General features: G+C 35.7%; 1 protein-coding gene across 4 annotated transcripts in view; it reads left to right on the top strand.

Annotated features, from left to right (window-relative positions):
• The window catches only part of ANKRD28 (ankyrin repeat domain 28), a 202,150-nt gene that overhangs the window by 27,704 nt on the left and 147,428 nt on the right, over positions 1-27,018 (top strand). For 2 of the 4 annotated variants that reach the window (XM_045037631.1, XM_045037636.1), the window contains one exon: positions 26,790-26,862. The exons of the other annotated variants lie outside the window; for them this stretch is intronic. In XM_045037631.1, coding sequence (XP_044893566.1) covers positions 26,790-26,862 — 73 coding nt within the window. Of the gene's footprint in view, positions 1-26,789; positions 26,863-27,018 lie in introns of those variants that run through there. 4 annotated transcript variants of the gene reach the window in all.

Below are 27,018 nucleotides of genomic sequence, written 5' to 3'. Positions count from 1 at the left end.
ATACATAGAATTTATCATGGTTACATTCTGATTTCATATGGCTAGAAAAGTATTATTTCTAGATCAGGTGAGTGGAGAATTCTATCTGGAAGAATGACAAAAAGAATTGCAGGAAATGGTAAATAAATTATTTTCTAGAAGTTTCTAGGCAAATGATTATAGAAAAAGCATTGTATGAGAGTCTCAGAGAAACAAGATAAGATTGAGCAAGCACTTTACATATAAGAGATTGCATGCTCATGAAAAGGGGTTATGATAGAATCATTTTAATTATCGACATGCACTATAGCTTTATCTAACCATAAAGAAATAATAGGTCATCTGTTTCTGTAAACACTGAAAATAAGCTCTGTGGGTTGAGTGAATTGTTGGTGGGTTACTATGGAATTTATTTCAGGCAACATTTGGGAGAACCTTACTGAAAGTAATTTAGAAGAAAAGAGACTTTCCATGGATTTTTTTTTTTTTTAATCTGTACATTAATCAGGAATACTTTGATTTAAAATCCTGGTCTGGTTAAACCTTTGTAGAGGGTTAGTTTGGCTTGTTTAGGTAAGACTTTGAGAAATATCTGTGAAGTCCGTGAATAAGTGCAGTGTGGTGTGCAAAGCTGTAGAAGATTCAGAAGAAATCAGGAAGGAAAATTTGTCAGGGGTCAAGTTAAAAACTTATAGGCAGTGGTTCCCCCCCCAGATATTAATAAACTTAATATTAATAAGTTTATTATTATAAAGTATAATAAAATATTAATATAAAGTATTAATTATAAAGTATATAAAATATAAAAAAGTATATACTTTTTTATATGTAGTACTTTTATTTACTTCATCGTGGGTTTATGACCCCTAATCATTTCTTAGCAGGGATTAAGAACTAGAGTATTAGGAAAAGATCATAATTTGTTTTTTTCTCAAGTCCTAGTAGAAATAATACTAACATCGATATTTGTATACTTGGATGTTTTTCACTAGTTAAATGTGAGGAAATTCTGTTTTTAAAAAAAAATCTTGCCTTGAGGGCTCCTGGTTGGCTCAGTCGGTTGTGTCCAACTCTTGATTTTGGCTCAGTTCATAATGTGGTTGGTCACAGGATCAAGCTCCACATTAGGCTCTGCTTGAGATTCTCTCCCCCCTGCACCGTCTCCCTCTGCCCCTACCCTACAGCATACTCGCTGTCTCTCTCTCTCTCTCAAAAAGCAAAACAGAAACGAACAAACAAAAAAACTCCCCCACGTTTCACCTTGGAACAAAGATTTTTTTTTCTGAAGCACCTGTGTGGCTCAGTTGGTTAAGCATCTGACTTAATTTTGGCTCAGGTCATGATCTCACAGTTTTGTTAGTTTGAGCCTGCGTCAGGCTCTGTGCTGGTAGTATGGAGCCTACTTGGGATTCTCTCTCTGCCTCCCCACACTTGCACTGTCTCTGTTTCTCTTGAAATAAAAAAAAAAAAAAAAAAAGGGAATAGATTTTTTCTAATTACTGGTGTACTTTTTGGAAACATTTAAGGAGGTACTGTTATAAATTCCATGTTTTTTTTCTTTTATACTCTCTACTTTCTCATTTTAGATTTATATTTTTTATTCTAACTGAACAGTGACAAGAGATTTTTAGAGGCACAGGTCTTTATAAATTTTGTGTGTGTGCAATAGAATCCATCAATACTATTTTCTTCCCTCAGGTGTTAAAAAAAATTCTTATTCTAAAATTAATCAAACAAAAATACATATTATCCTAAACTGTAAATTATTTATTTATGTAAAAACAAAACATTATTTATATTTTTTATTGTGGTAAAATATACATGTATAAAATTTATCATTTAAACCATTTTAAGGTGTACAATTCATTGACATTAAATACATTCACATTGTGCAGCCGTGATTACCATCTAGCTCCTCTGCAACTTTTTAATCTTCACAAAATGAAACTCCATACACATTGAATGTTAACTTTTCATTCACTTTATCCCCCAACCCCTGAACAAAATGAGGTTTGTCAAAAAATCCCCCGTCCTTGTATCTGCATAAATAAGAACACTGGAAGGGTACAACAGGAAACCAAGAAAAGTGATTATAGAGGCAGGAAGGTGGGAGGGCAGTGGTGGGAATGAGCTTTCTCAATTTTTGCCCTTTTGTATGTGTGTGGGTTATATATTTTGAGAGAGAGCAAACACAAGCAGGAGGTGGGCAGACAGAGAAGGAGAGAGAATCCCAAGTGTTGGCAGTGTGGAGCCCAATGTAGGGCTTGATCTCACAAACTGCAGGATCATGACCTGAGCGGAAATCACTAGTCGGATCCTTAACCGACTAAGCCATGCAGTTGCCACTCAATTTATGCTCTTTTAATACAGTTCTGATTATTTAAAAAGATGTGACTCTATTGCTCAATGAAAATAAAATGATAATTGCAGAAGGAAAAAAAATGCCCTATCCTTTTGTGATTGACTTATTTTACTTAACATAATGTTTTCAAGGTTTATCCATGTTGTGGAATATGTCAAAATATCTTTACTTTTTTTTAAAAAATGTTTATTTTTGAGAGAGTGAGAGCGAGAGCGAGAGCGAGAGAGAGAGTGGGGGAGAGCCAGAGAGAGAGGGAGACACAGAATCCAAAGCAGGCTCCAGGCTCTGAGCTGTCAGCACAGAGCCCAAGATGCGGCTCGAACTTACGAACCGTGAGATCATGACCTGAGCCAAAGTTGGACGCTTAACCCACTGAACCACTCAGGCACCCCAAAATATCTTTACTTTTTAAGGCTGAATAATATTTCAGCGTATGTATGTGCCACATTTTGTGTGTCTGTTTAATCCATCTGTGGACACTTGGGTTATTTCCTAAGTGTCCTTTTGGCTTTTGGTGAATAATGACCTAGTACATATCAATATGTTTCAGTTCCTGCTTTCAGTTCTTTTGGGTATATCTGTAAAACTATAATTGTTGGATCGTATGGTAATTCTGTGTTTAATTTTTGAGGAAATACCGTACTGTAATCTGTGCATTAATGGCTGTACCATTTTACATTCTCACCAACAATGCATGAGAGTTTCACTTTCTCTGCATCCTTGGCAACATTTGTTATTTTCTTTTTTCTTTTTTTCTGTAATTTCCATTCTAATGTGTATGAAGTGGTATTTTGTGGTTTTCATTTGCATTTCCCTACTAGTGATATTGAGCATCTTTTCATGTGCTTATTGCCATTTGCCCATTATTTAATTGGGCTGTTACTGTTTTTGAACTGTTGGAGTTCTTTATATATTCTGGATATTAACTTCTTATCAGATACATGATTTGCAGATATGTTCTGTCTTTCAGTAGGTTTCTTTTTCACTCCATTGCTAGTGAAAATTTTACTATTTCCTGCACAAAATATTAAATTTTGATTAAGTTCAGTTTATTTTTTCTTTTGTTACCTGTGCTTTTGTCATAGCCAAATCCACTGTCATGAAGTTTTTCCCTGTTTTCTTCTAAGGATTTTTTCATAATTTTAGCTCTTGTGTATAAGTCTTTGATCCATTTTGAATTAAATTTTGTGTATGGTGTGAGGTAAGGGTCCAACCTCATTCTTTTGCTTATGGTTATGCAGTTTTCCCAACACCACTTGTTGAAAAGACTGTCCTTTCCTTTACTGAATGGTCTTGGCACCCTTGTTAGAATCATTTGATCATATATGTATGGGAAGGTTTATTTCCGGGCTCTGTTCTTTTGGTCTGCATGCCTGTCTTAATGGCCGGTTCCACACTGTTTTGATTACCGTGGCTTTTGTAAAAAGTTATGAAATCAGGACATGTGAAACTTCTAAAAAAATTTTTTTTTGAGATTGTTCTAGCTATTCAGAGTCCCTTGAGATTCCATATGGAGTCTAGGATGGATTTTTTTTTTTTTAAGATTTATGGATTTATTTATTTTATTTTTGAAAGAGGTGGAGAGAGAGGGAGAGAGAAATCCCAAGTAGGCTCCACACTGTCACTGCAGAGCCTGACACAGGGCTGGAACCCAGGAACCTTAAGATTGTGACCTGAGCTGAAATCAAGAGTCAGACACTTCACTGACTGAACCACCCAGGTGCCCTAGGATGGATTTTGTTTTTTTTTTAATCTATAAAAAACATTGTTGGGATTTTGATAGGGATTATATTCAATATATTATTTTGAATTATATTGAGTCTGTAGATTTCTCTATGTAAATTTTAACAAAATTAAGTCTTCCAATTCATGAACACAGATTATGTTTCTATTTATTTGTGTTGTCTTTAATTTCTTTCAGCAGTGTTAAAGTAGTTTTCAGTGTACAGATCTTTTGCCTCCTTGGTTAAATTTATTCCCAAGTATTTCATTCTTTTTGATGCTGTTGTAAATGGAATTATTTTCTTAATTTCCTTTTTGGGTTGTTGTTATTGTATTAAAAGACAACTAATTTTTGTATGTTGATATTGCATCCTGCAACTTTGCTGCATTCACTTACTAGTTCTAATATATATAGGGTGTGTGTGTAATCTTCGGGTTTTTCTATTTGTAAAGTCATGTTGTCTGTGAACAGGGCTAATTTTACTACTTCTTCCTTTCCAGTTTGGATGCCTTTTCTTTCTTCGTGTGTATTACTTTTAACTGATGGAGTGCTCGCTTTGGCAGCACATATACTAAAAATTAACTGATGGAGAAATTAAATAGGATATGATATTAGTTGATTTAGAAACCTTTTTATCCAAAGACCTACTATGGAAAATATATCTTGAAAGTTTTCTGTTTTGTTCCATTGGAAAGCTTGGGGGTTTTATTTACAGAGTGATAAAGACTGCCTACATTGCAAAGAAAAATAGATTATAGATTTAAAACGGGGTTTGTTTTGTTTTTGTTTTGCTATCTCAGAAAGCCTAATCACATAGGCAGTTAATCTTCCAGTCCCTGACTTTTTGCACATTTTTTGTGTTTTCTGCTTGCTTTTAAAGGTAACTAATTAGTATCTAATTAGCATCTAATTGTTCTTTGGAGTTTTTGTTGTTAAAGATATTTGTGTAAGAGATGCCTAAAACTGACATTATAGATATATAAAATGTAAGGTCATTAAAAGCACATTGTACACTGGAAATGAACTTTAATTATGTAGGTAAAATCTTAGATGAGAGAACTGAGGCCTAGAGACAATGTTAGCTTTACACAAGATTGTAGTGTTAATTATCAGAGCCAGGACTAAAACCTTTTTACTAATTTTTCTCTTATTCTGTTTATCTGAACCATTGATTACTGCAATAGCCTGTAACTATCTTTCTGGACTTTAGACTCATCCTTTAATTTATTCTGGCTACTGAATCCAGAGCATAATATTTCTAACATATGAATATGATTTGTCATATTAGTGTGTCAGTTTTTCATTTACTAGCCATTATCTTCGGGATAATATTAGCATTAAATAACAGCTAAGTCCCTTACATATGTTGTCTGATTTAATTCCTTAAATTTTTTTTTTAATGTTTATTTATTTTTGAGAGAGAGAGAGAGACAGAGTGTGAATGGGGGAGGGTCAGAGAGAGAGGGAGACACAGAATCCGAAGCAGGCTCCAGGCTCCAAGCTGTCAGCACAGAGCCTGATGCAGGGCTCGAACTCACAGACTGCAAGATCATGACCTGAGCCAAAGTTGGATGCTTAACTGACTGAGCCACCCAGGCGCCCCTGATTGAATTCTTTAAATAGGCCTTGCTGTTAATTATCCCAGATTTATAGATGAGGAAGCTGAGACCGGGGCCTAAATGCAGGATTGTCTGATTTCAAACTTTATGTTCCTAGGCACTATATTATGCTACTTAAGTAGGGTATTCAAGACACCTCATATTATGATTCTTACACACTTTTCTAGTGTTTGGTTGACATTTTTAACTGTAAGTTCCTTGAGGGTAGAGATCATGTCCCAGACCAAGTAGTTGCATAATATATAGTAGGTACTAGGTAAGAGTTGAGTAGATTTTAAGCAATGAGTGACTAGCACAGGAGAGTGAAAACAGCCTAGTGTGGAAAGACATGAATATTACATTGGAAGGAAAAGATTGCTCTGATTGGCCATATGCATCAAGTTCAGTCTTTGGGTTAAAGCAAAATAGTGAGAGGTAATAGAATGAGGGAAATGAAACCCAGGGAGATGATTAAAAATAGCAATTATTTGTTCTTGATACAATTAATTATATTCTTGGATTGTAAGAATTTGAAAATGAATTCTCTAATTTAATGTTTTCAGGTCTTGTGTGGTTAAGAAAGGAAGTGCCTGAAAACTAGAGACAAGGAAAGGTTACTACATTTTTCAAAAGGGATAAGAAGATTATAAACCTTGATGTGGCTCTCAAGTGAGATTCTAGAATAAATTATTTAAAGAGTTACTTGTTTTCAGGACAGGTGAAGCACTAATCATTAAGAATTAGCCTAAATTCATTGAGCCTAACTCTTTGTGTATGAAGCTTGCTGTCTTAAATGGAATGCGAGAGATTTAAGGCATACTCCTCAAATTTGCTGATAGCACAGATATGGGAGGGATAATGAATTAGCCAGGGTGGGCTAGATTTTGCTGTAGTAATAATGGCTAAATCTCAGTAGCTTAAAAATAAGAGATTTATTTTTTTATGTTTGTTTGTTTATTTATTTATTTTTTTAACGTTTTATTTATTTTTGAGACAGGGAGAGACAGAGCATGAACAGGGAAGGGTCAGAGAGAGGGAGACACAGAATCTGAAACAGGCTCCAGGCTCTGAGCTGTCAGCACAGAGCCCGACACGGGGCTCGAACTCAAGGACCGCGAGGTCATGACCTGAGCTGAAGTCGCCGCTTAACCGACTGAGCCACCCATGCGCCCCTTTTGTTTATTTATTTTTGAGAGAGAGAGAGAGAGTTGGGGGCCAGGGGCAGAGAGAGAGGGAGACAGAGAATCCTAAGCAACCTCTGTGCCATCAGCGCAGAGCCCGATACGGGGCTCAGTCCCATGAACGATGAGATCATGACTTAAGCCGAAATTAAGAATTGGACACTTAAACCCACTGAGCCACCCAGTGCCCCCAAAATTAGAGACTTATTTATTGCTTGTATAACATGTCCATTCTCAGGTCAGCAGAGTACTCTGCTTTGTGTTGTCCTCATTCAGGAACCTGGTCTGGAGTTTTTAACTTGTGGAACATCAACTTGTATTTGTGGTAGGAGAAAGGGAACCTGATGAATTACTTATCAACCCTCAAAGTCTTCTGTCCTATCACTTCAACTCATATTTAATTGATCAAAGCAAGTTATGTGACCACATCCAACTTGGGTGTAATTCTACCATAACTTGGAAGGAAGAGACCCAGAAATATTGCTAATATCAATATCAACTAAGATGAATAAAGATATATGATGACATATTAAGCTAAGAAGATTGATTTTTGATAGGCTGATGTGATCAGCTGAATCAAAGAGAAATTGAATAGGGAGAAGTGTAAGATCCTGTGTTTCCATCCAAAAATTAATTCCAATAACATATTGTTGATGGAAGGCGGGATGTGGTGAGGTACATCTTACTGGCTTATCAACACATGTGACAAAAAGAAGCGTAGTCATTGGTGCAAGGGAAATGACAAGGAGGCCTCAATTCTGACTATTCCACACCTGAATTATCACATTTCTGGCTATAGATGCATGTTCAGAGGGGAGGTACACTTGAAATTGAGTATATGAAATGAATAAGGCAAATAGGAATGTATAGCTGGGAAAATTATCCTAGACAGGAGAATGGGAGGCATCATGACTTCCTCATATATTTGGAGGTGTGCTGTGTAGAAGCAGGAATGAATTTATCATATGTCAGACTAAGAACTAGTGGGTGAAAACTGTAGGAAGTGATTTCAGTTCACTGTAAAGAAGAATTATCCTGATTTAGAGGTGGCCTACAATACTTCTTCATGGAGATAATCAAACATCAGATTGATTCCCCTGAATTTCTGTGATGCTAAATGAAGAATACCTGTCAATATACCAAGAACTTTCATAAACACTTTAATACAATGAGTGTGCAAACATTTAGGTAATTATTACTAAAAGTGAGATTTAGGGGCGCCTGGGTGGCTCAGTCGGTTAAGTGTCCGACTTTGGCTCAGGTCACGATCTCACGGTTCGTGGGTTCAAGCCCCGCGTCGGGCTCTGGGCTGATGATGGCTCAGAGCCTGGATGGAGCCTGCTTCCGATTCTGTGTCTTCCTCTCTCTCTGCCCCTCCCCCGTTCATGCTCTGTCTCTCTGTCTCAAAAATAAATAAACGTTAAAAAAAAAATTAAAAGTGAGATTTAATGAATTAGTGAACTAGTAAAACACATCTTTATACCTACTGTATACTGGAACTATACTAGGAATTTTGTGAATTTTTTTTCTAAATCTTACTTTAGTCTCATTTTATAGATGAGGAAACTGATTCAGAGATTGTTACTTGCCCAGGTTTATTGCTGACTAGTGGATCAAGTAAGGATTTTAACCAAGATCTCTTTGATTCCCAAGACTGCTTTTTCTACCATTCCACTACAACAGATACATTGTTTTGCATACCTACCTTATTGGTGCCTTGGGTAACAGTACCACCTTACTTTTGGATTCCATCTCTCCATCTTTCTGTACCTCACCACATAGTTCTAATGGGACTGCCCAGAGTTTTCTACTACTTGGTCACCCCCCACCTCCCTTCCCATAGGCCAGTCAGAATTCCCTGGGAGTTTTAACTAAAACCAGGGAAGAGAATCATCCTTCTGTGGTGATAGATGCAGAAAGATGCTGTGCTTGAGAGCTGTCCATATTTGCCACTCTTTGAAGGAAGCTGGACTGCATTGAGAGAAAATGATACCTATTGTCTGACAAATGTCTTGGCTGCGTGAATGTGTGGTTCCAGTTGTTCCTGATGCCCATCTGCAATCCTTTCCTTGCCATGATTAGTTATTCCACCCTTCTCCTATTTGAGACCTCCCTAGTAGCATTCAAAAAATTTCCCTTTTTGCAGTAGCGGAAAGAATTGATTAGGGCCTTGAACAGTCCTGGTTACTTTTGACAGATGAGAGGTGGCTGTGGGGGCTATGTGCTGGGGAAACTCTCTGATAGGGAAGAAATTAACCACTGAAGAAGACTGTCATTTCAGCGGCTCTTGAACGTGCAGGGTTTTTGTGTGTGTGTGTGTGTGTGTGTATATGTTGGGGAAAAGTGGAGTTGTCAGCAGTGGTGATTTTTCAGAATTAATTTGTTAAAAGCCACTGGATCCATTTAACCAAATGCAGCCTGTGGTATACTGAAATCTTAGGACAGGCAGAGCTCTTCTGGTTGAATAGTGTTTGGAGCCCTGGCCTCCTCTTCCTACCTCTTTTCTGTCCCCTTCTTGGCTACTGCTACCTGAGACATCTTGATATGATCTAGAAGGATTTTTTTTTTTTTCTTCCTTCCAAAGTCTGCCCTTCCATAGGTTCTTAAAGACCAGAGATATAGCAGCTACTCTGGGGATTGGTGGAGGAAAGAAAGAAAATGATAGGGAAAGAAAATGATAGAGAAGGAAAATGATAGGGATATGTTTATTAAGTACTTAAAGTGTAGTGAGTACTTTATATGAATTTGACGTAAGTGGTATTCTTATTACAGTTATGGGGATTCAGGCTCAAAAGAGATTAAATGACTTTACCAAGGTCACAGGGCTAATCCCAGATCTGTTCTAAGTCTAAAATTTGACCATTTCATATAACTACTAGAGAATAGCTGCGCAGTTGTTCATGTATGTAAGCCAAAAATCAGAGTTAGTTGCATCTGACTTAATCTAGCAAAAGACAAAGGCAGGGCAAAGGTTAGGAGCAGGAACAAGAGGAAAATGGTTCTATAAAGGACTAAAAAGAAAAGAAACATGAAAATGATGATAGTCAATAGTAATAGCTAACTGGATTATGCTCAGTGATACCCAGAAAGAGTATCTCTATCACACTTCTATACAAAATGCTGTTATCAGCCAGACAGCCAAAGTTGTAAGACCTACATCTTTGCCTTAAAAAATGAATGATTCTCAAAAGATAAGAATTTTTCTCTATTTCAAAATTAATAGGAACAAACTTTTTTCTTTTCCCAAATGAAATGAATAGATATGTGTGGAGTTTCTGAAGGGTGATGACCTTGGTATTACAAACTGAAAAGCAGCTCTCTATAAGCATTAAGTAGAGTAGAGGGTAAGGAAAGGACATTGTTTTATTTCTTCCTTCCTTTTTTTTTTTTTTTTTTTTTAAGTCTCTCTTAGGCAGTTTACACAGATAAGCAGACAACCCTGAAAGAAACTAGTACTCAGTTCTAAAACTTGCATTACCTTAATATTCAAACAAACAACAAAAAAACTATACCTATATATATAAAATGGGTGCTGAGGCTTAGCATATTTTTGTTAATTTTCTGAGAGCAGTACATTTCATATGGTGTTTCTCTGTGTCCTAGGGTCTCACTGAAGTGCTTTGTGATTGGAATTGGAGTGGTGACCTGGTGGACTTCTGGGCCTGCATTCTTTTTCTTTTTTTTTTTTTTTTTCAACGTTTTATTTATTGTTTTTGGGACAGAGAGAGACAGAGCATGAACGGGGGAGGGGCAGAGAGAGAGGGAGACACAGAATCGGAAACAGGCTCCAGGCTCTGAGCCATCAGCCCAGAGCCTGATGCGGGGCTCGAACTCACGGACTGCGAGATCGTGACCTGGCTGAAGTCGGGCGCTTAACCGACTGCGCCACCCAGGCGCCCCTGCATTCTTTTTCTTAATCAGAGCGGGGTCTGTTTTGGTTGTCATCTGTCTATACATTCTCATGAATGTGTGGGAAGGTGAAGGCATACACACATATATTAGATGAAATAATCTGAAATCTTAGTTTTGATGAAAGGATACTCTCAGATTCAAATTATATGTATCAGAACATTGTTGTTCAGTAGGGTTAACTCATTATCTTAAGTGTTCTTACATGTCTTTTTGGAATTTGCTATGTTTTTGCCTATAAATTGTGTTTGGATCCAATGTTAATGACTGTTGCAGCCCATGTCAGTGGAATTATTTTCAGTTGATGATTAGAGATGATGAATTTTAGAGTTTGTTTATAAGCTGCCAGCTTTTGTGTGATACACAAATAGTGAAAGTGACAAGTTTGGTGCAGGTTGACAAGGATGTGTCTTTTGTACATTGTATTAGTAATACAGATAAGATAATATGGTGAATCAGATTTAGTAATAGAAATGCAGAGCTTCTGGATAGAGGCTCCTCAGGCTTTGATTTTAACTATAGAATTTTGTAGAAAGGCAGCCTAAGTTCCCTAACTAGAAGGTGGTGTAACTGAACTTGAATTAGAAGAAAGAGTAAAAATCAAGCTCATATCGGAGGACTATTTTTTTTTTTTTTTTACTGTGGTTTAATGGATATGCACAAACATTTCAACAACATGGGAGATCCTAAAGAAAATAACTCATAAGCATACCAGTCTTTCATAACTGTGTGGGTCCTAATTCCTATGTATATGTATTATAGATTTCTCTCCTTCCATGTTCATGGTCTTATCTTACTTGGATTGATGTAGTAGTTCTCTGACCAATCTATCCTTTTCCAGTCTTGACCCTATTTAAGTTTTTTCTTTGTTCGTTTGCTTTGTTTCTTAAATTCCACATGAAAGAAATCATATGGTATTTGTCTTTCTCTGACTGATGTATTTCACTTAGCACTATACTCTCTATATCCATCCATGTTGTTGCAAATGGCAACAGTTTGTTCTTTTTTATGGCTGAATTAACATTCTCTTATGTATATATTACCATATCTTTATCCATTCATCAATTAGTGGACACTTGGGCTGTGTCCATAGTTTGACTATTTGTAAATAATGCTGCAACAAACATAGGTGTGTATATGTATCCCTTTGAATTAATGTTTTTGTGTTAAATACCCTGTAGTGCAAACACTGGATCATAGGATAGTTATATTTTTACTTTTTTGAGGAACCTCCATACTGTTTTCCACAGTGGCTGCACTAGTTTGCATTCCCATCAACAGTGCACGAGGGTTTCTTTTTCTTCACATCCTTGCCAACATGTTGTTTCTTGTGTTTTTGATTTTCGCTGTTCTGACAGGTGTGAGGTGATATCTCATTGCGATTTTGATTTCCATTTCCCTGATGATGGGTGATGTTGAGCATCCTTTCATGTGTCTGTTGGCCATCTGTATGTTTTCTTTGGAGAGATAATCTGTTCATGCCTTCTGCTCATTTTTAAATTATATTATTTGGGGTTTTTTTTGGTGTTGTGTAAGTTTTTTATATATTTTGGACGCCAACCCTTTACCACATCTGACATTTGCAAATATTTCTCCCATTTAGTGGGTTGCCTTTTAGTTTTATTGATTATTGCCTTCACTGTGCATTTTGATGTACTCCCAATAGTTTATTTTTGCTTTTGTTTCCCTTGCCTCAGGAGACATATCTAGAAAAATGTTGCTACCACCAGTGTTAGAGAAATGACTGTCTGTGCTGTCTTCTAGGATTTTTATGGTTTCAAGTCTCATTTTTAGGGTTTTAATCCATTTTGAGTTTATTTTTGTGTATGGCATAAGAAAGTGGTGTGGTTTCATTCTTCTTGCATGTAGCTGTCCAGTTTTCCCAACACCATTTGTTGAAGAGACTTTTTCCCTTTGCATATTCTTGTCTCCTTTGTTGAAGATGAATTGGGTTTATTCATGGGTTTATTTCTGGGTTCTTTATTTGGTTCCATTGATCTATGTGTCTATTTTTTGTGCCAGTACCATACATAGTGTTTTGAATACTGCAGCTTTATGGTATGTCTTGAAGTCTGGGATTGTGGTACCTATAATTTTGTTCTTCTTTTTCAAGATTGCTTTGGCTATTTGGGTTCTTTTGTTCCATACAAATTTTAGGATTATTTGTTCTAGTTCTGTGAAAAATGCTGCTGTTATTTTGATAGGAATTGGATTAAATCTGTAGATTGCTTTGGGTAGTATGGACATTTTAACAGTATTTGTTTTTCCAGTTCATGAACATGAAATATCTTTCCCTTTGTTTGTGTTGCCTTAATTTTCTTTCATCATTGTTCTATAGTTTTCAGAGTATACTCTGAAGAGTATACCTCCAAGAGTACTCTTACTCCAAGAGTAACCTCCTTGGTTAAGTACATTTCTAGGTATTTTATTATTTTTGGTGCAGATGTAAATGGGATTGTTTTTCTTAATTTCTCTTTCTGCTACTTCATTGATAGTGTATAGAATGCAACAGATTTCTGTGTATTGATTTTGTATCCTGTGACTTTACTGAATTCATTTTATCCGTTCCAGTAGTTTTTTGGTGGAGCCTTTCAGGCTTTCTATATATAGTATCATGTCATTTGCAAATAGTGACCGTTTTACTTATTCCTTACCAATTTGATTGCCTTTGTTGTTGTTGTTGTCTGATTGCTGTGGCTAGGACTTCCAGTACTGTGTGAATACAGGTGCTTAGAGTGGACATCCTTGTCTTGTTCCTGATCTTAGTGGAAAAGCTCTTTCACTGTTGAGGATTATGTTAGCTGTGGGTTTTTCATAGATGGCCTTTATTATGTTGAGGTATGTTCCCTCTAAACCTACTTTGTTGAGAGTTTTTATCACGAATGGATGTTGTACTTTGTCAAATGCTTTTTCTGCATCTGTAGAAATGATTGTATAGTTTTTATCCTTTCTCTTGTTGATGTGATGTATCACGTTGATTTGCAAATGTTGAACTACCCTTGTATCCCAGGAATAAATTCTGTTTGATTGTGGTGAGTAATTTGTTTAATGTATTGTGGGACTCAGTTTACTAATATTTTATTGATGGTATTGCATCTGTGTTCATCAGGGATGTTGGCCTGTAGTTCCCTTTTTTGGTAGTCTTTCTTTATCTGGTTTTGGTATCAGGGTAATGCTGGCCTCATATAAGGAGTTTGGAATCTTTTCTTTCTCTTCTATTTTTTTTTTTTGAAAGTTTTTGAATCTTTTATTGGAATATTAGGTTGACACTAATAGACTGTCTTTTACTGGCTCTCTGGCAGCCTTTTTTAAGAAAGCTTTTAAACTTATTCCAGAGGTCCCCTGTCAAAAGAACTTTATTTTATTTTTTATTTTTTATTTTTTTCAATATATGAAATTTATTGTCAAATTGGTTTCCATACAACACCCAGTGCTCATCCCAAAAGGAGCCCTCCTCAATACCCACTACCCACCCTCCCCTCCCTCCCACCCCCATCAACCCTCAGTTTGTTCTCAGTTTTTAAGAGTCTCTTATGCTTTGGCTCTCTCCCACTCTAACCTCTTTTTTTTTTTTTTTTTTTTTTTTTTTTAATTTTTTCTTCCTCTTCTATTTTTGGAAAAGTTTGATGTAAGTATGACTCTTTAACTAATTGGTATAATTCATCTGGTCCTAGACTTTTGTTTAAGAGTTTTTTGATTAATGATTCAATTTCATTGCTGGTAATTTTCAAATTGCCTTTCTGATTCAGTTTTGGGAGGTTATATGTTTCTAGGAATTTATCCATTTCTTCTAGGTTTGTTGGCATGTAATTTTTCATAATCCCTTATAATCCTTTGTATTTCTGTGGTGTCAGTTGTTTCATTTCTGATTTGGTTTATTTGAGTCCTCTCTTTCACCTTCTTTCTCTCTCTTTTTTTTTTCTGATGTATGTAGGTTATGGTTTATCAATTTTGTTGGTCTTTTCAACAAACCAGCTCCTGGTTTCATCAATCTGTAAGAATGATCTTTCTTGATGATTTTTAAGTTAGATTTCAAAATTAGATTATATTTTTTGATTTGAAATTTTCAGACAGGATAAAATAAAATGCGATAGAAATCTAAATATCACCAGGAATAAACACATTTCGTTTGTGTTTCTATAAGAATGAAATAGTTACATCTACAGCTGGAGCCCCATTCCCATTTTTCCCTGGGTAATCGGCTTGAAGGTTTTTTTTTTTTTTTTTTAACATTTATACCGTATTTCATATTTATAAACAATATATGCTATCATTTTTGTGTTTTCTAAACTTTTAAATGGTATATGTATCTTTTGCAACTCTCTTTTAAGAATTTAACTGTGTTGATACATTTGTTATAATCACTATATATCTCATACAAGGAAACATTTTAATGCCTTAATACTGCAGTTAGGTAGTTTGCAGTTTTGAGCTACTAGAAAGAGTGTTGGAGTAGATGTGCTGGTGTGTCTCCTTGTGTGTGTATCACAGTTTCTCTGAGGTCCGTGTGGGGCGGTAGACTTCCTGGGTCACAGCATACATACATATTCACCTTTACTATGTGATTTTTATTTTCTCCCAAGTGGTTATACCAATTATATTGCCTCTTTACTCTCAAACTTGTTAATAGTTGTTTTGGTTTGACTTCGGTTTTTACAGTTTGATGGGTGTGAAGTAATATCTTGTTTTAATTTGTATCCCAGGTTCCTGGTGAGATTGAATATGTTTTCATGTGTTTTGACCAATTGGAAGTTTTTGTGTGAATCACCCGTTTGTTTTCGTACAGTGTAGTTGTGTGTGTGTGTGTGTGTGTGTGTGTGTGTGTGTGTGTTCATGTTCATTATGAATTTTGTTGGTTTTGCCAAGTAAACATCTCAGTAGATTTCTAGTCTTCACTTTGTTTATGGGGTCTTGTTCAGGGCTTTTTAATTGTGGTATAATCATACTTACCAGTATTTTATGTTCTTTTTTTCCTTTCTTATGTAAGGAACCCATCAAGGTTCTAAAAGTATTCAGTTTCTTCTTAAAATTTTCAGTTTCATTACTCACTTAGTTTTCTGATCCACCTAGAATTTTATTTTTGTATATGGTGTGAGGTTCAATTTTTTTTCTTTCAAAATTGACTTTTCCTTACCCTTTGTTTTTCTATAAACATTTTTAAAAATTTCAAATCCCCATGAAAATTCTTGAGCTTAACTAGTATTCCATTGAAATTACAGATTTAATTTGGAAAATTGACCTTATACAATACTGAGTCTGGAAAAAGCAGATTCTCATGCAGCAGCTACCTCAAACCTTACTCCTATTGTCTCCCCATGCATTTTTCTCACAGTTGACATCAGAGAATAATAGCTTTACCTTCTCTTCATTAAATCTTGCATGAGTGTTCCTTATTGGCAGATTCCATCCTTGAATGTTTGCGGGGTGAGGGGGTGGGGTAGCGGCATGGGGGGGGGGGGAGGAGGGTTCTGGGAAATGTAGTTCCAGTGTAGTTCCAAACTTCTGCCCTGTGATGCAGAGGAGACTATAGAATAGGGTATTGATGATGCAGATTCCACAGTACACAAGCCAAGCAAGCATATACAAATATGTTCCTATTTTCTTCCCCCTTTTAACATACAAGGTGGCTTGATTGTTGTATACTTTTCCCCTCAACTGATATGTTTTGGAGATCTTTTTTAATGGGATTTACATTCATAGTTTTGCTAACTATTGTCAGCTACCCTCTGCTGAGGTTGTGTCAATTTATATTTCCACCCATAGTGTGTCACTTCCATTGTTTTGCATCTTAACTTTGCATCCTGCTCTCTCCTATTACAAATGCCATTTTACCTTTATTTGGTAAACTCTTTGTTGTTTAAAGACCTTGAAGTCATCCTGGCAGAAGTGATACCCAGCAATATGCATGCACATGAATATACTTAGGTCATCTTACTCTACTGTATTAGAATAGTTGTGCTTTCTCTATGATTATATCACATGTTTTATTATTTATGAACATTTTCTTTGTGCCCCTTTGTAGGCATGGGCTTTTTTAGTTGTCATTGTATATCCTTCTATCATAAACACATTGGGTATGTGTTTGTCTCCTTTACTAAACTATAAATCCTTTAGAACAGTGCTGTGCTAGTTCTTTGTTGGCAGCACCTAGCACATAATAACAACTCTAACTGTTGGAATGAATAATATGTAATTCTAAACAGAGGGTATATGTAGCTTTCTAAACTTTTTTCATTTAGCACAGTTCATTATGCTAGATGCTTTACATATATGAATATGACTTATTAAAATCACTGTTTAGTCTTTTTGCAAAAATTGAGTTGTGTGAATACGTTATGCATTCTGGATACTAGACTCTTTCAGATACATAATTTGTAAATAGTTTTTCATTCTTTCAGGACATCTTTCCACTTTTTTAAATAGTGTCCTTTGCACAAAAGTTTTAATTTTGGTAAAGTTCAGTTTGTCAGTTTGGTGTGATATCTAAGAAACCCTCGCCAGATCCGAGGTGGTGAAGATTTACTCTAAAATTTCTTCGAAGAGTTTTATAGTGTTAGCTTTTACATTTAGGTCTTTGATCTTTTTTGAATGTTATAAGGTGAAGCTCCAATTTCATTCTTTTGCATGTGGATGTCCAGTTGTCTCTGCACTGATTTTTGAAGAAGCTATTCTTTCCCATTGAACAGTCTTCGCACCCTTAATCCAAACTAATTGACCATAGATGTAAGGGTTTATTTTCATCCTCTCAGGTATGTTCTGTTGACCTGTGTATTAGGTCTGTCCTTATGTTAGTACCACAATGTTGTGATTACTGTAGTTTTGTAATAACATTTGAAATCATGAAGTGTGAGCTTTCTGTGTTCTTGTTTTCCAAGAATGTTTGGACTATTCTGAGTCCCTTGTATTTCTGTATGAATTTTATGATCAGTTTTTCCATTTCTGCAAAAAAAAGGCTGTTGTGATTTTGATAGTAATGGCATTGAATCTATAGATCACTTAGGGGAATATTTCCATTTTAACAGTATTAAGTCTTCTAATCCACGAACACAGGTTCATGGATTTTTTAAGTTTATTTATTTTGAGGGAGATACAGACAGTGTGAGTGGGGGAGGGGCAGAGAGAGAGGGAGAGAGAATCCTAAGCAGGCTCCATGCTGTCAGCACAGAGCCCAGTGCAGGGCTTAAACTCATGAAATCATGAGACCATGACCTGAGCCAAAACCAAGAGTTGGATGCTTAACTAGCTGAGCCACCCAGGTGCCCCTCTTTCTACACTGTTTTATAGTTTTCTGTGTACAAGTCTTGCACCTCCTTGGTTAAATTTATTCCAAAGTATTTTGTGGGTTTTGTTTGTTTGTTTGTTTGATGCTATTGTTGATGGAATAATGTGGGGTGTTTTTTTTTAATGTTTATTAATTTTTGAGAGACAGAGACAGAGTGTGAGTGGGGGAGAGGCAAGGAGAGGGAGACACAGAATCGGAAACAGGCTCTAGGCTTTGAGCTGTCAGCACAGAGCCCAACATGGGGCTCAAACTCATGAGCCCGAGAGATCATGACCTGAGCCGAAGTCAGATGCTTAAACAACTGAGCCACTCAGGCACCCCAGTGGAATAATGTTTTTAATTTTGGATTGTTCATTGCTAGTGCATAGAAAATCTGATTTTGTGACTTGATCTCATATTCTGTAACTTTGCTGAATTTGTTCATCAGTTTTGACAGGTTTTTTTTTTCGGAGATTCCTTAGGATTTTCTGTATATAAGATCATATCATTGGCAAATAAGAGATAGTTTTACTTCTTCCTTTTTTTTTAATAGATTTTTTTTTTTGAGAGAGAGAGAGAGAGAAAGAGTGGGTGCAAGTGAGGGAGGGGCAGAGAGAGAGAGAGAGAGAGAGAGAGAGAGAGAGAGAGAGAGAGAGAGAGAGAGAGAGAGAGAAGCAGGGCTTGTGCTCACCCAATGTGGGGCTCAAGCTCACTGAGGCCGGGTTCAGACTCACGAAATGTGACATCATGACCTGAGCTGAAGTCAGATGCTTAACCAATTGAGCCACCCAGGTGCCCCTACTTCTTCCTTTTCAATTTGGATGCCTTTTATTAGCTTCTTCTTGCTCAGTTAATCTTGATAGAATTTCCAGCACAGTGTTGAATATAAGTGGCATAAGTGAGTGTTTTGTCTTGTTCCTGATCTTAGGAGAAAAGCTTTGAGTCTTTCAATATTAACTATGATGTTAACTGTGGGTTTTTCATAAGCACCCTTTATCATGTCAGGGAATTTCTCTTCTAGTTTATGGAGTGCTTTTATCATGAAAGCATGTTGGATTTTGTCAAATACTTTTTCTCTGGGTCATTTGAGATTATTGTGTGGCTTTTTCCCTTCATCTATTAATTTGGTATATTATATTGTATTATATTATATTATATTATATTATATTATATTATATTATATTATATTATATTATTATATTATATTAATTTTCTTTTTAGTATTTACCATGCTTGCATTCTTGGGATAAATCCCACTTGGTCATGGTTTAGAACTCTTAATATGCTGCTGGATTTTGTTTGCTAATACTTTGTTGAGGATTTTTCATCTGTATTCGTAAGGAATATTGGTCAGTAGTTTGTTTTTCCTTGTGATGTCTTTTTCTAGGTTCGGTGTTCTAGTAATGTTGGCCTCAAAAAATGTGGATATCCATTTGTTTGAGCACTGTGTGTTGAAGAAAGTATGCATCTGTTCTCTCCCTTTCTGTTTTGAGAAGGATCCACTTAACTTTCCTTTAAACGTTTGGTAAGCTTCCGTCAGTGAAGCCTTCTAGTCCTGGGCTTTTCTTTGTTGGAAAGTTTTGAATACTGAAACAATCTCTTTGTCTTTTCCAAGTCTGTTTAAAGTTTCTGTTTCTTCTTCCCTTACTTCCCTTACTATATAGCTGTATTTCCTTAATATAGGTCAATATTATTTTCTTCTTTTTTCCTGTAGATTTTATGACTGTATAAGCAAGTATCTCTCTTACTCCCCACCTTTTACACAACAGATAGTATACTAGATACACTGTTGTGCATCTTGATTGTTCGTCTACTCCCAGTATCTTGAGTTCATTCCCCATCAGTACTTAAGGAGTTTATACATTCCTCTGGCTGCTTAGTATTTTATGGTCCTATATCCTGTTCCCTGTTGACATCTAGGTTGTCTCTAATCTTTTGCTAATGCAAACAATGCTGCAATGAATACCCACCTACTACAGTGCAGTTGTGCAGATTTCATAGGTTAAGGTCCTCCACAGGACACTTAAGACACTATATATAGCTCCAGGGTTCTCAGGCCACCCATGGCTTCCGACCAACTGGCTGTAAATTTGGGGTTTCCCATCATCCCCTCATGTTCAATAATTTGCTAGAATGATTCCCAGAACTCAGGAAAGTGCTATACTTACAATTATAATTTTCTTATAGAGATCTGAATCAGCGAAAGAGATGCATAAGAGGAGGTCTGAGAGGGTCCCAAAGTCATAAGTCTCTATGTCCCCTGGACATGTCACCCTCTTAGTATATGGATATTCACTTGAGCTTCAGTGTCAAGATTTTTTATGGAGGATTCACTTTATAGGTATGATAGATTGAATCATTCGTTATATGATTAAACTCAATTTTTAGCCCTGTTCCGTGAGGTCAGCTGGTCAAGTTATTATGACATGGCTCACAGTCCAAGCCCTCTTATCACATGATTGTTCTTTTCAGCATGGCCAGCCCAGTATGGAACAATCTAGGGCCTACCATGAGTTACCTCATTAAGCATAAACCCTGATATGGTCTAGGGGCTCACCATGAATAACAAAGACACTTGTATCACTCAGGAAATTAATTACTAGGTTTTAGAAGCTCTCAGGTACCCAGGACAAAGGCCAGACAAATTTTTTTTATTTAACACTTACATATATTACTTTGTGTGCAGATACATCAACTATAAGATAAATTCCTCTTCCTCCTCCCCCTTTCTTTTCCCACTTTCACATGATTTAATAACCAAAACCAAGGAAAGCTATATTTGAGAAGTCTTTCTCCCACTTTGAGTCCCACAAATAAAACTTGTGCAACCCATTCCAAATGAGTATCTATGTTTTCCTTGGTATCCTTTATGTTTTTATATGCAAATAAAAGCAAATGTATAGGTCTTTTTCTCGACTGTATAGATTCTAATGTAACTTGCTGTTTTTTCCCTTAAAAATACAGAAATACATTTCCAGGACATATGAGTAGAATATGCATTCACAGTTTGATATCCAATCAAACTAGAACCTGAATAGTTTCAGACTTCTTGATCTTTGCCAGTTTGAGAGATGAACAGTGGTTTATTCGTGTAGCTTTAATGTGAATTTCTGTTATGAAATAACATCTTTGTATGTTTGCACATTTGTGTTTCCTTTTCTATGAATTGTTTCTATTCTTTACCTAGTTTTTAGTGGAATGGTTTTTCCTTTTTAATGTTTTTAAATGGTTAAATCTATGAATTTTTTGTGGCTTTCTAAATTTTTGTGTCTTCCCTATTATTTAAAAAATTTTTTTTTAAATGTTTATTTATCTTTGAGAGACAGAGACAGAGTGGGGGCAGGGGAGGGGCAGAGAGAGAGAGAGGGAGACACAGAATCTGAAGCAGGCTCCAGGCTCTAAGCTGTTGGCACAGTCTGATGCGGGGCTCAAACTCACAGGCCATGAGATCATGACCTGAGCCGAAGTCAGCCGCTTGACTGACTGAGCCACCCAGGTGCCCCATTCCTATTAGGTTATTTTAATAAAACTATTGTGTGCTTTTTTCTTTTATAGTTTTTCTCTTTTTTATTAAGATGTAATTTAGCTGTAGTAAAATTTACTTTTTGGTGTACAGTTTTGTGATATCTTACAAATGCATCTAATGACTACTGAAATTGAGATATAAAACATTTCCATCATCCCTAAAAATTCAGTTGTGTCCTTTTGTATTCATCGCCTCCTGAGGTCCCCAGCTCTTGGCAACTACTTTTCTCTGTCCTTAAGGTTTTACTTATTGTGAAATGTCATAAGAAATTGATTAATTATGTAGCCTTTCATTTAGCATACATGTTGTTGGTGTGTTCAGTTATTGACTGCTTCTTTTTCTATGACAGGTTGTTTTCTATTACATGGATTTACCACAGTTTATTTACCTACTCTCTAGTTGAGGAATATTTGGGTTATTTCAAGGTTTTGGAGGTTATGAATAAAGCCAATATAGTGTTCATGTATAAGATTTTTGTGAGCATAAATTTTAATTTTATTGGTTTTATATCTAGGGATAGGTTACCGAATTATGTGTTAATTATATGTATAACTTTAAGGAACTGTCCAGTCATTTTCCAAAGTGGCTGTACCATTTTGCACTCCCAACACTAATGTATGAGAATTATAATTGCTCTGCCTCTTCTCCAGCATTCTGGATTGTCAGGTTTTGTTTTTTTGTGTGTTTTGTTTTGTTTTGAGAGACTGCAAGGGCTCAATCCCACTACCCTGGGATCATGACCTGAGCCAAAGTCAAGAGTCAGATGCTCAACTGATTGAGCAATGCAGGCGCCCCAAGTCAGTTTTTTTTTTCAAGTCATTCTACTAGGTGTGTAATAGTATCTCATTGTGCTTTAATTCGAATTCTGCTAGTGTTTAATGTCTGTATATCGCCTTTTGTGAAATGCCTAACTGTTTACATCTTTGCCCATTTAAAAAATTGGGCTTTTCTATTTTTTTTTAAATGTTTATTTATTTTTGAGAGAGGGAGAGACAGACAGAGTACAAGCAGGGGAAGGGCAGAGAGAGGGAGAAACAGAATCCGAAGCAGGCTCCAGGCTCTGAGTTGTCAGCACAGAGCCTGATGCGGGGCTTGAACTCAACAGACTGCAAGATCATGACCTGAGCCAAAGTCATCTGCTCAACCAATTGAGCCACCTGGCGCCCCATGGGCTTTTCTATTAATGAGTTATATGAGTTATTTATTTTGGATATAAATCCTTTGTTGTTTTGTTTTTTCCTTGCCAATGTCTTTTCTGGTTGTTCCAGACCATTTGTGGGGAAGATTATTTTTTCTCTGTTGAATTGCTTTTGTGCCGTTGTCAAAAATCACTTGACCATGTATGTGTGCATCTATTTCTGGACTCTTTTGTTCCATTTTATCAGATCTATATATCTGTCTATCTTGCAATATCACATTGTCTTGGTTACTATAGCTTTCTAGTAGTGTGAATCCTCAAACTTTATTCTTCTCTTTAAATATTGTTTTGGCTCTTCTGTTATTTCGCCTTTCCATATAAATTTTTGAATCCATTTATTCATTTTTACAAATACCACTAGTATACTTTGATTGGGATTGTGTTGAATCTGTAGATTAAATGTGGAAAAATTGACATGTTAACAGTATTGAGTCTTTGAACCCATGAATGTGGTATCTCTTCATTTATTTAGGTCTTTGATTTCCTTCAATATTTTACAGTTTTTAGCATACAGATTCTGCATATATTTTTTAAATTCATAAACTTAAACATGTCAGATTTGGGGGTGCTTTTATAAATGCTACTGCTTTTAAAATTTTGATTTCCACTTCATTGGTAGTATGTATAAATATAATTGTATTCCATGACTTGGCTGAACTTACTAGATATGGAAACTTTTTCAGAGATTCCATGGCATTTCCCACATAGATAATCATGTGCGCTAATACAGGTAGTTTTCTTTCTTTCTAAATTGTATGCCTTTTATTTCTTCTTTTAGCCCTATTGCAGTTCTAGGGCTTCCAATATGATACTGAATAGGATTGATGAGAGCAGGCATCCCTGTCTTGTTTTTTCCCCTCAGGGAGAAATCAGTCCATTTCCTAGTATTTTTATAGTTCTTTTAACACATACATTTCAGTATAATGACCACTTAGGAGAAGAATGCTATTAATTTTTTTCCAGATGGCTTCCAGTTTTCCTGATATCTTTCATTGACTAGTGCACCATATGTACGTATGGCCATGTCCCCCCCCCCCCCCCCCCCCACGAACTTCTGTCAGAGCACTTATTGCACTGCTTCACTGTTTACTTTTTACTTATCTTTTTTTCTTAATAGAAGATGAGCATTTTGGGGCGGAATAAGAAATGGTGCCTCCCCTCAAAGAACTTACATTGTAAATAATGGGTATTAGGTTAGACCAAATGAAATTACCATTTCTAATATTTAACCTGTAAAATCTTATGTCTAGTTGGGACCCAAACAGTAAAACAAGAAAAGAAGATGAAAATTCTCTTATGCTAACAAAGTCTAGTTATCAGTGTGAGAAATGTTAGTGCATAAGAAATTGTTCATCACTGTTGTATGCTTATAAGCAAAGCCCAGAACTGAATATACTGATGTAAATGGGATATAACCCCTGCCCTTGAAGGAGATACTTTCTCTGTGGAAGACAGTGTCTTTACAATATTCAAATGTAGACACATATATCTGTCAATATATGTGCAGATTTACTCTCATTTTGAATATACTTGTGATCTTAGGTTCATACTTCTCAGTGTCTTGGACTATAAGACACTTTGGCAGTGATTTCTATAAGTTACTAAGAAGCTTGACATAATTTTGTGTGTGATAATTTTATGTGAAAAAATACATACATTGTTCAGTTTAATGTGACCGTTATTTCAGTTACTTGGTATTTTGTAGATTTCCTTTTGGAATAACTTAATATTTTTAAAAAGATAGGCTTTAAAAAAATACAAAAAAAAGGCATTAGGGAAATCATAATAGAAAAATAGAAAACTTTTATATTATAACATAATATAAAAATATAAATACTCCAGTTTTTGGTGTAAATTTTTATAGTAAATTATATATGGAGGGAAACTATAATATTTTTGTGTTATATATATTTGTATAATACTTAGGCTTTCAAGCTGGTCTTTTACTACTCTATAAGTCTGGAAAAAAGAATATATGGGAGACTTTGCGTAAACTTCATGAAGTCAGAAACTACTCTTGTTTACTGTTACATTCCTTGTACTTAGCACATAAGTAGTTATTAACCAATGATTATTGATTTAGTATTGATTAGAGTAAGAGAATGTAATCTTTACATGAAATTTGTTGATTTTAGTTAATAGGAATGAAAGTTATAATCACATGTTGCTTGATAAGCATCAAGAGAGTTGCATAGTTTTTGAGGCAATTAAATTTTATTTATAAATCTATAGTAACAAGACTATTTTCAAATAATCTGGAATTTGCTCTTGGTATTGTTTTTAACTTGACTATTAAGATTAAAATACAACTTTTAAAACCTATAAAGCACCTTTTTTAAAGTTGAAACTCTTGGGGCGCCTGAGTGGCGCAGTCGGTTAAGCGTCCGACTTCAGCCAGGTCACGATCTCTCGGTCCGTGAGTTCGAGCCCCGCGTCGGGCTCTGGGCTGATGGCTCAGAGCCTGGAGCCTGTTTCCGATTCTGTGTCTCCCTCTCTCTCTGCCCCTCCCCCGTTCATGCTCTGTCTCTCTCTGTCCCAAAAAAAATAAAATAAACGTTGAAAAAATAAAGTTGAAACTCTTCTTTAAAATACATGACTCAGAGAAGACTACCTTTGTGTTAGTAGTAATAATACAGTAGCAGTACACAGGAAATTTACTTTTCTTTGTATTTACTGCCACCAAATGGCAAATTAATAATATTACTATGTCTGTTATATTAACACTATAAAAGACCTACTAAAGGTAATGCCCCTTTTAATATTGTTTTGGCAGGGTTAATTTGTTCAGAAAGAGTTTTGACAACGGAAGAAAAAACAAATTTTAATATGTTTAGAACTGTAGCTAGGGGCACCTGGGTGGCTCAGTTGGTTCCGTGTTTGACCTTGGCTCAGGTCATGATCTCACGGTTCGTGAGTTCAAGCCCTGCTTTGGGCTCTGTGCTGACAACTTAGAGCCTGGAGCCTGCTTCAGATTCTGTCTCCGTCTCTCTGCCCCTCCCCCCCGCTCATGCTCTCTCTTTCTCTTTCTCTCTCAAATATAAATAAACATTAAAAAATGGAAAAAAAAAAAAAAAGAGCTGTAGCTAACCTTTTTCTAGCCAGAGTAGATAGAATGGTTTCTATAAGGCATTAGAGCAAAGCAGAAATCACTATGACAAAGATGATAAAAACTGGTAACTCAAACCTAATAAGAAATAAATTGGACAACATATTTTTATGCAGGGAATTTAATTCTGACCTTTGTTCTTTCTAGGTTATCGTATCTGAGAAAGATGGTTCCAGAATATTTTAGGCCTAATTTTATTTGAAGATAAGCCATTTCACTAAAAATGGCTATTAAGATATCTTGGAAAAATTGTTATATAAGAGTGTAAAGAAACAGAAGCAACCCAAATGTTCAGTCTTAGGAAATTGGTTAAATACTTTTTAATTTAATGTTATATAGTTATTGAAAGTGTAATAGAGGCATATTTAACGAGATGGATGAAGGTCCATGTGGTTAAATGGAGAGCAATGGAGAGAAGCAAGTTACTAAACAGTGTATTCTCACAGTTTTTTAAAAAGTACATTTACCTTTGGGAGATACTATTGTGATTTCTTAAATTTATGTATTTCTAAAATGAACATGTTTTTAAATTTTCAGAAATTATATAGATTGAATATTTTATACTTCATGGACAGTTTCTTAGATTAAAACATCCCCATGGAAGCACTTATTATATATTCATTTATTATAGTGAATATATTTGAATAGTTTTGGGTTTTTTCTTTTTGAATGATGAAAATGTCTTCTTGCAGGCAATTTTGACTCAGCCCACTTTTTGAGTCTCTTCTAATTGGTTCATATATAAATGAAACCTTTACAAAAACTGCCTTGTTGGATAGTTTAATAATTTTCTTTCTTGACAGAAGGGTAAAACTTCTGAGTTAGTAGGTTTTGAATATTATCTAATAATTCAATGTTTTGTTAAGGTGCTAGTTATTTTTATAACATAGCCCTTCATTTCTAGGGTCAGCATATTCTTGCTTTTGATATCTGTTTTCTGCCACAGGCCTGAGATTGGAATTGAAGCAATACAACTACTGCTTCCACCAGAGGAAAATAGTATGGGAATTCCTATTATGGTAGGTTATTTTCCAGTAGTCTCTCTGCAGTAATATAGGCAGCTCTCTTAATGTGTTAGTTTGTTGGTATTTATGCCTCATCATAAATTAACCATAGCTTTTCTACATAAATCCTTTGTTGTAGACATTTTGTTTAGAAGTGTGGTGGTTCCTGTA

Source organism: Felis catus, chromosome C2 (genome assembly GCF_018350175.1).
Source record: "Felis catus isolate Fca126 chromosome C2, F.catus_Fca126_mat1.0, whole genome shotgun sequence".
In the NCBI taxonomy this organism is placed as follows: domain Eukaryota; kingdom Metazoa; phylum Chordata; class Mammalia; order Carnivora; family Felidae; genus Felis; species Felis catus.
Note: the sequence above shows the minus strand (reverse complement) of the source record. Positions and strands in the feature narration are given on the sequence as shown.